The 12,956-nt window shown below is 40.1% G+C and overlaps 1 protein-coding gene across 5 annotated transcripts in view; it reads left to right on the forward strand.

The window, feature by feature from the left end:
• The window catches only part of LOC138760682 (rho guanine nucleotide exchange factor TIAM2), a 314,168-nt gene that overhangs the window by 282,657 nt on the left and 18,555 nt on the right, over positions 1-12,956 (forward strand). For all 5 annotated transcript variants that reach the window (XM_069931610.1, XM_069931609.1, XM_069931611.1 and 2 more), the window contains 2 exons: positions 5,218-5,286; positions 6,606-6,731. In XM_069931610.1, the coding sequence (XP_069787711.1) occupies positions 5,218-5,286; positions 6,606-6,731 (195 nt within the window). The remainder of the gene's footprint in view (positions 1-5,217; positions 5,287-6,605; positions 6,732-12,956) is intronic.

Here is a 12,956-nt window from a genome sequence, read left to right on the forward strand (position 1 = left end):
CAAACATTCATATCCTCATTTATTACATTGTGCTTCTAACCTACTGACCAAAACTTGAAAGTCAAGATGTATGAGAAATCAATATCAAAATCAGGACGACCAGGTTAGGAAATAGCTACTTCAACATGTTGTGAGATTGATGAATTATTATCCTGTAACCAAGTAAATTATTCCAAAATATTTAAATATATTTATCTTGTGTAATATATTTTATGTGATTATCTGTTGTGTATTGTGTGTGTGTGTTTCACATGGTCGTATAGGTACAGTCAGATGACAATGAACTTGAGCTTGAAATAATGGTCAATTTTACAGATATCACATGAAGCTGATTACAAAATTTGGAAAGAACAGCATTTATTGCCAGTATCTTAGGACGTAAAGAAGTCAAGCCAACTAAATCAAGATGTGATCCATTCCTATTATCTCAGAAGTCCTCTCAAATCAAATTTGTTCAGCATTTCTCCATCTAGATGTTGAAATATTAATCCCTTATAGGAAAAGTGTTAGTGATAAATAATGTGTAACCAATGAGCTTGCAATTTGAATGCCGATGTTAAAGGCAAAATATGATGTTTATTCATCTGGAAAAGAATTGGACTTTAAAATAGAATGTATTAAACAAACCACTCAGGAACAAATCCACTTCTCTTGATCTGCCACCAACAACCTCCACTAGTTAAATGAATGTGGAGATAGTCCAAGGTAAAATAATTGTATATATTTATTACAGTTTTCTTGATTACAGGATATCGTTCATCAATCTCACAGCCTGTGGGAAGTAACTATTCCCCACCCCCCACCACCCCTGGGAATGCAATACTAAAAATCCTCCTCACTGCAATCTAAGGCAGCAAATGAATCTTAAGGCATTTTTCATGAAATGTCAGGCTCTATTTAAAGTACAGTCAATTAGAGGTGGTCTTTTTCATTTACTTTCTTTTAGATCATTAGGTAGTAAACTGTTTTCTCCCACTGAAAACTGCTCAGAATGTATCAAGAGAATAACTGATCTTTGTGTCAATTGAAAAGTTATAATTTATGCTTTCCAATTTATGCTCGCATTCTAGATCCTGAATTTTTAAAAAAAATGTTTGAATTCTATTTTTTTTAAAATAGACAAACGGCATGGTAACTGGCCATTTCAGCCCACGAGTCTGTGCCACCCAATTTTAATCGATGGGAAGAAACCGGACCCCTCGGGGAAAACCCACGCAGATGCGGGGAGAATGTACAAACTCCTTACAGACAGCGCAAGATTTGAACCCCGGACCCAATCGCTGGCGCTGTAAAGGTGTTGCGCTAACCGCTACGCCAAATGTGCCACCCAATTTTGATTGATGTATCTCTAAATACCCAAAATTATTACATTTTTTATTTAATTTACTACCCAATATATCTGAAAACGACAGCATCATGAACTGTGTCCAAATTCATAAATAGAGGTTATATATATTAATTAATAATATATATATAAATATTTGCTGAATGATTAATTGGTTTAGTGCCAATTGGTTTATTGTGGTGATTGCATTGGTTAATTGTCAGTGCAGTAATCACCACTTATCAACTATGCAGGATTCTTTCTGGTCCTGCCATGATCCTGCTAATGCCAGAGAAGTCCCTGTTTAATTTAATAATTATTATAAAACACCTGGGCATCATTATAAGATTGTATTTTCAATTTGGGATTCAGGCAGTCATTACAAATTACTTGAGCTTTGCTCTTGTGGTTTTACATCTGAGTTCCACAATGAGCTCATGCATGACTATTGGATTTTTTTCTGTATTACAATACTCAACTATCAAATAAAATATATGTTTAAAAACTGGCATTTTAATTTAAATGCCCTATTTTCCTTTTTACATGGCATCTTTCCTGTTGCATTTTTCATATGCCATCTCTGTTTACCTGCATTCTTTCAGTTATGTGTCCCCATTTTACACGGCATCTTTCCTGTTGCATTTTTCATATGCCATCTCTGTTTACCTGCATTCTTTCAGTTATATGTCCCCTTTTTACACGGCATCTTTCCTGTTGCATTTTTCATATGCCATCTCTGTTTACCTGCATTCTTTCAGTTATGTGTCCCCTTTTTACACGGCATCTTTCCTGTTGCATTTTTCATATGCCATCTCTGTTTACCTGCATTATTTCAGTTATGTGTCCCCTTTTTACACGGCATCTTTTCTGTTGCATTTTTCATATGCCATCTCTGTTTACCTGCATTCTTTCAGTTATATGTCCCCTTTTGTTTTTCTTCATTTTACCCAGTCTCTGCTTTTTATGTTCCTGCTCTCATACTTCATAATTCATTGACATCATCTTCATATTTCTTTAAGTTCTATAGCCTGTGTCTAATTTGTTTTTTCATTGAATTCCTCACTACAGGATACCCCTTCCCCTGTGATTCATCATCATAACTACCTCCTGTTCTCCAGGTCTTGGGGGGGGTTGAACTCATTGAATGAGATTTTTAAACTAGCATTCAGAAAAGTAGTATGTTTACTCCATAATTATCACTGCCAACAGCTTCCTTCCTGGGAAAGAGGAGAATCTTGGGAATTGCCCAGTTTGTTACACTTTGTTCAGAATTTCTCACATCATACATTGCAAACTCTCATCTCCCAAATGAGAGTTGCCAGCCAATTCTGCATTTCAGTAACTTCACTGAAGAACCTTATTATTTCATTGCACTCAAAATTGCTCCCCTTCCTATTTTGAACTATTATTAAATCATTTCCTTCTTTTGTTTCGGTGGGATCTGGAAACCAACCCTTCCTTGATTTCATGCTGTAAATAATGAGTTGTAGGGCAATTATGAAATTCATGAAAATATTTTACCTTTCAGTTTCCAACTTCAATTCTTTGCACACCCATAATACATTTACATTAGTCTTCTGAAAATTCTATATCAAACTTTTTTGTCTTTATTGTCATCAAGCCAGGAAATTTATTCTTGGGGTAAAATAGCAATATCAGCAAGGAGATGCCTTAACTAAGTAGCACAGGATTGAGCCCCTTTTGCCTCCCTTATAATTTTGTCCAAACCTCAGGAAATCACATCCGATTATTACTCTTTTAACTTTTAGCAATTGCATCGAGACCACATTGGGTTAAATTATCAAAGTAGGAAGGGGATTGAGGCTATCAAAACCTACTACTTGTAAGATCCTCAGAGTTGGGTGGCGGGGGGGAGGGGGGGAAGAGGTCTTCAACTTAGTATTCTCACCTGCTCCCAAATCCAAGTCCCAGAGATTTATAAGACAAATGGCTCATTCCACCAGTGTGAAAATTTATCAAGTCCAGGAGCTGGAGATTAAATACTCGTGCCCCAAAAGCCAGGAAAAATATGTTTGATCCCACAAAGGCAGATGATGGAATTCAAACAATTTAAAACGTGCTAGTTTATTACATGTGGAATTAAGGAAAAAAATAAGCTCGAAATTACTAGATTGTCAAAAAGACCTATTTGATTAATCAATGTCCTTTTTTGGCGGGACTAATGGCAGCGCTGCTGGAGCTGCTGTATTGGCAGTGCTGCCACTGGTGCGGTCCTGGGAGAGCAGAGACACAGTGCTATTCTGAAAGGTTCAACTGCCCGGGCCTAATACTGATGGCTTTAAACAGCCTGTTAGAGGAGCCAGCAGTGTTTGCAAGTAAAATACTGCAACCGTGGAGATCTGTACCCAAGATGACAACACCTGTGCTCGACAGTGGCCACAAGGGTTTGCAAATTCTGGAGGAGCAGTGAACCTGTGCAGGGCACCAGAAATGGGAAGCAGAGGAGACTATCCAACAGGGAAGGTAATTGTGGCGGCGAACCAGCAAGGAGTCAACAGCTGAAGGACCCTAATGTACAGTGACCACTGCAGCAGACCAGTGAGGGGTTCAGCAGCTGAGGGACCCACACACTCAGGGACATGCGTGGGCTACGGGATACACATATCAGAACCAGGATTTGAGAACGCTGGAGGCGAATCCATGGACACTCAATGACTCTGAAGGAACTCTCTTTTGCTTCTCTTTCTCTCTTGCTGTAAGGGACACTGGGTGACACCAATGGCAACACTGTCTGGCTTGTGGCAGGCAGAAGGCATTTAATTTCATGTGATATTACATCATCTGTACTATTATACCACAATAAAGGAATTGAATCAAGATGCTAGTCTCCAAGTATGGTTGATTCCAAACTGTTTTCTGAATTCAGGCACAATTAGAGATTGTCAATGAATATTGGCATTGCTGGTGACATCCACATCCTGTGATCATAATCCCCTTTTACATTGGCACCTTATCCTAGTAATTAACGGCCAATATACTGCTTAAAGGGCCAGTGTGAGAGCTCGCAAATCGGCATGCAGGTGTCAAATCACCCCGGAGATGGACTGTGTAGGTAGGGTGTATCATCCCCGGGGCCATCTGATGCCTGTGTGCCGATTAGCCCAGTGTGAAAATGACATGGACTATCCAGGGACAAAGTAGTGACACGTTGATGATGTTTTTGCATGAGGGCAGGAACGTGAAGGAAACAAAAGATTAAAAAGGTATAAACTTTGTATTCAATTTAAACAAAATTAATCATGCCTAATTATAACATAAATGTACAGCACAGTATGAGCTCTTCAGCTCCTGTTGTTGTGCCGACCTTTATAAATTTATAAAGGACTGTGGGGAAAATGGTAGCGGCAATAAAACACATAAGCACACAATTTAAAGACCGTGGAAAAGTTGCAGTGAGGATGAAATACACATGCTCACATGAAATGGGTACATACAGCAATCAAGGATAGATAGATATCTGTGAGAGACAGGGAACGGAGAGAAAGAGAATGATGGTAGACCTGCACTCCCAGAATTCCATGCAGCAGAGAAAGGGCTGTATGCACGGAGCACTCATAGAGGGGTTTCCCTGTCTCACGGAATCTGGGAGGGCAGGTCCACCATTACTTGATGCATCACTCAGACATCACCGGTGGAGGATAGGCACCCCTCTCCCTGGGGTGAAAGGACACAGAGAACCAGTTAACAGTGCGAATGGCAAAAATGGTTTCTTTAACTGGTTAATTGAACAGTTAATTTACACATTAGCCAGTGTGAAAGAGGTTAAAGTGAAGGAAGTTGAAAAAGATGAAGAAGTATTCAGTCATAGGGTTATTACCTGAAGGATAATTAATGATTTGAATATTGGGTAATGGGATCTTTGTCTTTTGAAGGATTTGAGCCACCTCTTCGAAGTCTATCTGGATCCCTTACAGAATGAGACCTTCCTTACACAAGATGAGGTATGAAACTTCAATGTTATTTCTTTTCAGTTATCTGGTAGTTTTAGGTTGACACTTCTCATTTTTGTTGATACTAACATAATACAGACTATTTAAGATCCTGGAAAGAATAAAACACTGTAGGATCCCACAGCAGTCTAAATTCACATGTTTTCTGTACATGTCAGAATAATGGTTACATTTAAAAGTTTATTTGAAGCCTGATTGCATTCCATCTTTCAGGGTGATACAGATTTTGTTCATTTTCAGCCAGTTTAGTAGGGATTTGCTTGGGACCATTTTATCTCCGTCTACACCTAGCTACAGGTAGAAAGGGGACAGGAACTCGAGGTCAAGATGATGTCTCAGATGACTTTGTGGTCAAACATGAATTTATTTGTTTATAAAACTATGCATTGTTGTATAACTAGCAATTTGCATGGGGATCGGTGAAAATGTGTGATGAGGACATTTTGCAGAGATGTAGTCAGGCCTATGACAGAGAGCATATAATAATGAGGCAAAATAAAATTCACAGCAGTTGCATTCATTCACACACTGTTCTTTTTTATATATTAACTCCAGAGCAAAAATCTACAGTTAAACTGTATGAATCGCACCAACACACCTCACTGCGAAAAGTAGCCATGGTGTTTGCCTCCCTGACTGCTTGTGGGCCTGTGATTTTAACTTTCTTCTGATTCCTGGTCTCAGGGCATCCAAATATGTAATTTTCTCTGGTATGACCACCTCCTGTTACAGCATTCTCTGCCAAATAGAAGAGGCTGCAAGGAATATAGCCTTTAACATCATGGGCCTGATAACGAGTTGGGCACAAATAAGTATACTGTATCATAATGCTTGGAAAAATCTGGTGGCAACAGCACATTTATAAAATTTAAGTTCCAGAGTTCCCATCCTTGAATAGACCTCACACATGAAATTTACAGGGGTTATCTCTAGTTCCTTAATAGCTTTTTTATTTGTAAGTCAATGCATTTTTATGATGCAACCACCTTATTAAAATACATTGATTAAATCTTCCAGTGAATATTTTGTTGTATTCATGGCAAAATTCTCTGTTTTAATCCCATTATTTAGTTTTCTGTTCATTATTCTGGTTGCTTCTTAACTTTAATCCTTATGCTTTTCTTTTTTTTTGTAGCTATCAGTGGCCATGAGCAAAAATCTGCTCTTGATTAAAGTGAAATGAGAACCCGGTGTATAATCTTGATGTTGCATTTATGTATCCTGTTGTTTGATTTCTGCTTCCTGTCGCTCAATGCTCAGACAAATGACAGTAATGAGTGTTTACACAGACTTCCTCTGTTTCCATGCAGATGGAGTCACTCTTTGGGAGCCTGCCAGAAATGCTGCAATTCCAGAAGATGTTTCTGCAGACACTTGAGGATGGCATTGCCCTATCACCTGATTTCAACAAATTGGAAACTCCATCCCAATTTAAAGTAAGTGAGGAAAAAAGTTGCATGCAGAATGAGGAATTTAAACATGTTTATGTCTTATCACTTGATATTAATGTAATGCTGATGCTTGTTGACAAGGCATGATGACTGAGTGGCTAATTCCAGGCTGGTTATGGTAACCAATACTAATTTGAAGAGCTAACTTTGGGTAATACTTAAGAACCAAAAGAAAACTGAGTTATAATATGGATGAGCATAAATTATTTGAGTTTGCATCATTGGAACCAGTTAAGAAATGAAATTATTCTACAAATAATTGTACAAAGTGCCCTTGGTACACCCTGATTTCACTCTTTAATGCAGCCAGTTCTATTTCCACTTCATATAGTATCTTGGAAATGCAGAGAACTCTGAAATTGTTATGTGAGCTAGCATGGGCCTTTTCGTATATTGAAGGGAATCCATTCTTTCACTTAATTTGGTCTGTATGTACACGTGTGTGCGGTCATATTTAAGTGGCCACTTAAATGAAATGGCTTAGTTTTGAAATTTCAGGTGTCATTTGTTTGCAAGTACATACTGCAACAGAGTGCAGCGTGGTCATACTCATGGAAGGAGAGCTACTTTGAGGAATTTTGTAGCTATCTTGGCACAAGAAAGGAACTGTGATTCATAGTTGAGATGTATTATCGGAATTTATTGTCTTAAGTATGTCATGAAATTTGTTGTTTTGCAGCAACATCACAGTGGAGACATTTATATAAAAATAAATAAAAATACTGCATGAAAGGACAAACCAAGAAAGGACATACACACTGAGGAGTGCAGTAGAACAGAGGGATCTGGGAATAATGGTGGCACAGGTGGATAGGGTTGTAAAGAGAGCTTTTGGCACATTGGCCTTCATAAATCAAAATTTTGAGTATAGAAGTTGGGAAGTTATGTTAAAGTTGTATAAGACATTGGTGAGGCCAAGTTTGGAGTATTGTGTGCAGTTTTAGTAACCTAACTACTGGAAAGATATCAATAAGATGGAAAGAATGCAGAGACAATTTACTAGGATGTTGCCTGGATTTCAGGAATTGAGTTATAGGGAAAGGTTAAACATGTTAGGACTTTGTTCCTGGAGCATAAAAGAATGAGGGGAGATTTGATAGAGGTATTTAAAATTATTAGGGGGATAGACAGAGTTAATGTAGATAGACTTTTTCCACTGAGGGTAGGTGAGATACAAACCAGAGGACATGGGTTAAGGGGAAAGGGGAACTTCTTCACACAGAGTGATGGGAGTGTGGAACAAGCTTGCAGTTGACGTGCTCAATTTTAACATTTAAAAAGAATATGGACAGGTACATGGATGCGAAAGATATGGAGGGCTATGGTCAGGATGCAGATCAGTGGGACTAGAGAAAATAAATTGTTTCACACAGACTAGAGGGGTCGAGGTAGCCTGTTTCTTTACTGTAATTTTTCTATGGTTCAATGAAAAAGTCAAAGTAAGGCAATGTCTGTGGTTCATTGTTCACTCAGGAATCTGATGGAATGTGGAAGAACCTGTGTGCTCATCTTCAGGCTCTTGTACGTTTTTCCTGACGGTAGCAGAGTGAAAAGGGCATGGCGTGGGTGGAGGGGGTCCTTGAGGGTAGAATCCGCCTCTTGTAGATGTCCTTGATGGAGTGAAGACTGGTGTTGTGATGTCGCAGCTGAGTTAACAACCCTCTAGAATTTTTTTTATCTTGTCCTAAGTGTTGGCACTTCCGACCCAGACAGTAATGCAACCAGCCAGAATGTTCCCCATGGTATACCTGTGGAATAATTTGAAATTCTTCAGTGATATACCAAAACTTCTCACAAAATATAGCTGCTGGCATCGTGATTGCATCGACATGGAGGCTCCAGGACAGATCCTTGACATCCAATAACTTGAAGTTCATGATCCTACCACTGCTGACCCCTCAATGAGGACTGGTTCAAATTCTCCTGGTTTCCTCCTGAAGTCCACAATCATCTCCTTGGTTTTGCAGACATTAAGTGCGGGTTGTTGTTGTGACACCACTTAACTAGTTGATCTATCTCCCCCCTGTATGCTTCCTCATTGCCATCTGTGATTCTGCCATAGTGTCATTGGCAAATTTGTAGATAACATTGGAATTGTGCCGGGCCACACAGTCATTGGTGTAGAGTGAGTACAGCAGCAGGCTAAGCACGCATCCTTGAGGTGTGCTGTGTTGATCATCAGTGAGGAGGAGACATTTTTTCCAATTCGTACTGACTGAGGTTTGCTGATGAGAAAGTTGAGGACCAATTTGTACAGAGGGGTGCAGAGGCCCAGAGTTTGGAGCTTATTGGACTAGCACTGAGGAAATAATGGTGTTGAAGGCTGAGCTGTAGTCGATGAAGAACAGCTGAATTATGTGTGTTGAATTGCAGTGGGTCCTGTCCTTTACTTAGGTGCATGTTAATCCTGGCCAACTCCGAAAGCATTTCATCATAGTAGATGTTAGTGCTACTGAGCAATAGTCGTTGAGGCAGCTCACTCTGCTCTACCCATCTCATTTGCTTTTCAGAGTTCATTGGAGACCTGGCTTCTTAAATTAGTGTTATCCAAGTGGGAAGATGCTGGTGATGGACAGGTTGTTTGTGGATTTAGACCAAACAATGAAGAAGAGAAGGTGTATATTTTCAAGGTAGAATGGTGTGGGACTTCTGGAAGAACCAGCCGCAGAATCTTCTGCTCTTGCTCTAGATTGCAAGTTTTGGAAACACTTTCAAAGAAGCTTGAAGTTACTGCATTGCACTTTATAGAATGCTATGCACAGCAAATAATTTGTGCCAGAAGGGATTGAATGTTTGGGAAGATGGAGAGTGTACCAGTAAAATGGCTGCAATTCCTCAGATGGGTGAAAGCTTTTTGTTGATGTTGCACACATTTGGACAAATGTGCCTAGTGGATGGAAAGGTTTTGGGTATCAGTCAGATGTTTGCTACACAGTTACCAGCTTCTGACCTGCTGTCGTTAGTTCCAGTAATAGTCCATCAGAAACGGTGCTCTATGTAATGTTTGCGACAAAGTCACTTTTTTTCCTTTATTTGCCCTTTTAACCATATACCCATTTACAGAGCAGAAACAGGCCATGACGGCCTTTCGAGTCCGCACCGGTTCACTAGAACAACTCCACTAGCTCAATCCTCCCGCTCACCGCCAATAACCCTCCGACCCCCTCACCTCCATGTACACATCCAACCTTCTTTTAAATGACAGAAGGGACGATGACGCAACTATCTCTGAATACAGGGTTAATGGTTACTTAGGAGTGTGAATGAACAGAGGGATCTCGCTCCACAATTTTAAATTTGCTATCAAACAATTCACATGTAATTAAAGTGCTCATTCCAGATTTTATTCAAGGTAATTTGTATACATTTTGGTTTAGCCATGTAGAAATTACAACACATTTTATTCATAGTCTTCTTTGACTTGCATTGGCACAAGTCCTCATGTAGAAAAATGGCAATACAGATGCCAAAGGTGACCAAAAGCTTTGAAGCAGGTCCAGCTCTCCTATACCTGGACCAATGAAGCAATAAAATACACCTGAGTACTCACATATACCTGTGAAGCCAAATGTCCCAAACATTATGGTGCCTTGAAATGAGGGCACTATGCATAAAAAGTGCTGTAATTTCTACATGGTCAAACCAAAATGTTATCTTGAATAAAATCTGGAATTTGCACTTGAATTATATGTGAATTGTTTGATTACAAATTTAAAACTGTGGAGCACAGGGGCAAATAAAGGAAAAAAGTGTCTTTGTCCCAATCATTATGGAGGCCCTGTACATTTGAGTCCCCACATTGCTTGAAGTGTGGACTTTATCTAAGAAGGAGATTTGCTGGACAGATTTATTGAATGTAGGCAACGCACTTGTACAGAGTAACATAACGTAGAAACAGCCTATTCAGCCCCTATGTTGGCCATCAAGTATTCATCTCTACTCATCCCATTTACCAGTCTGTACTAGCCTTGGCAATTAAAGTCCAGATGTTCCTTAAAAATTGGGAAAACATCTGCCATGACCATCTTCTCAGGTTGTATGCTCCTAATTGCATAAACCTCTGGGTAAAAACATTGTTTCTCAAATTCCCTCAAAGCTTTTTATTTCTCACCTTACACCTAAATCATTGCCATCTTCAAGAATGTATTCACAAATTTACCCCAAGAATCTGTCATTTAAGAGAAGGTTGGATGTGTACATGGAGGTGAGGGGGACAGAAGGTTATTGGCGGTGAGCGGGAGGTTTGAGCTAGTGGAGTTGTTCTAGTGAATCGGTGCGGACTCGAAAGGCTGACATGGCCTGTTTTCGCTCTGTAAATGGTTATATATGGTTAATTTCCACAGTTGTGACTGTAAAGCTATCATTGGTTGGGTACAGATCATGTTCTCATCACCTTCACTTGAATCCTCTGTGGTGGCCTGGATAAAGCATTCACAATTGCATTTTGTTTGAAATTGGGATAGGGATTATGAAATCAAGCCCAATATTGCAGTTTCTGTGTGGTCACTGAATGTGTCCATACAATTGACCTTGTTGGTTGCTCTGTGTAGTTGTAACAGCGTCAATCCCAAAACCACCCCCATTTCTGCATCTGACAGATGTTGACACTTTTCAGCTGTCGTTCATCAAGCATTTTAATTGGCCTCCTACCTTCAATAATTTGGAGTATGTCCTCAGACTAACCTTACATTTTCTCAAGGGTGGATGATGAATTTCCTCCTGTAAACGTTTCTACCCACATTTGCACGAGCTCTACTAATTGTTCATTTCTGTATTGACCTTGAAATCTTGACATTTCCTTCCATTTCCATGAATGATGTTGAGTCAGGATTATTTTATTGCCATGTAATAAAACAGAAAATGTGATTTGACACAAAATTTCCTTTAGTCTACCATAAGCAGACAAAAGATTTGCTATTAGCAAAAATTGCCAGTGCCCCTTACAGTCAGAGAAAGAGATGCAAAAGAGAGCCCCCCCCCTCAGAGTCACTGAATGTCCGTGGCTTCCCCGCCAGTTCTTCCACAGCCTCCAAACCACACAGCCTTAGGTCTAAACCATTAGCAAGTCAAGCTCCAGACGTGCACCCTCTCACATCTCTGTTCTGATACCTGGTACCACTTCAGCCAGTCTCAAGCCATTCCCCAGCAATCCACAGCCTGGTACGACCTTTAATGCATTCACCGGCAGCCCGCTCTCTATATGGGTTCCTCACCTCAAGTCACCACAGCCTACTGCCTGTGTGTTCTTCAGCCTCAGAGCCCCTCACCGGTCTACCACCTCGGTCACCGTCCTGTGGGTTGTATCCTCTGCTTATCCTTCTCAAACAGGAGGTGCTCTCCCCATTTCCTGCTGCCCCGAACGAGTCCTTCGCTTTCCTGGAGTGTGCAACCCCTTATGGCTGCTGTCGATCATAGGCATTGCCATCTTGGGCCCAGACCCTACAGTTTCAGGATTTTAAAGAGCTGATGGCAGTAGGACTGAGCAGTTGGATCCTCTGGTGGAGCACTGTGAATTTGCTCCCTGCTCCCCACAGGTCCGCACCTGTGGCAGCACTACCGTTACAGCAGCCATTATATTTTAATGATATACGAATCTAGTTCTACTCTATCGACATTGCAGATTCACACTGTTATTTTGCAGTGGGATAGATTTTGGCTCAGTAAAGGACACAACCGTGGAAACTCTTATTTCTCCCACTGTACTACTTGGTTGTCACCTTGATTCCTCTAATTCTATACTGCATTAAAAATAGATATGGAGCGAAGTCCTTGCACTCGCCCACTTGCATTCACATGGACTCTTGTTTCAAGAACCAAACTTTTGCTTCTTCCTCTGACTACAATCTGGGGTCATTTTTGTTCTTGCTGGTGAATGCAATTCTATGGCATTTTCCATCTCATTCTTATGGACGATGCAATTTTGCCTTCCATGTTAAATGTAAGATCTTGTGTGCTAAACGATTTGAACTACATTTGGGTAGCATTTACTTCAATCACGATTCTATCCCGCAGTTTACTGGATAAGTGAGTTTTCCAGTTGCTTGAGACCCACTCATACAATGGCTAACTAATACACCTACATTAAGAATAAACAATTTAAAAGACGAAAATATGATACTCTTGGATGGAACAGTTAGCACTACCCCTTTACAGAACCAGCGATAGGGACCAGGGTTCGAATCCTGCATTGAATGTAAGGAGTTTGTACGT

This window comes from Narcine bancroftii, chromosome 4, assembly GCF_036971445.1.
Source record: "Narcine bancroftii isolate sNarBan1 chromosome 4, sNarBan1.hap1, whole genome shotgun sequence".
Lineage (NCBI taxonomy): Eukaryota > Metazoa > Chordata > Chondrichthyes > Torpediniformes > Narcinidae > Narcine > Narcine bancroftii.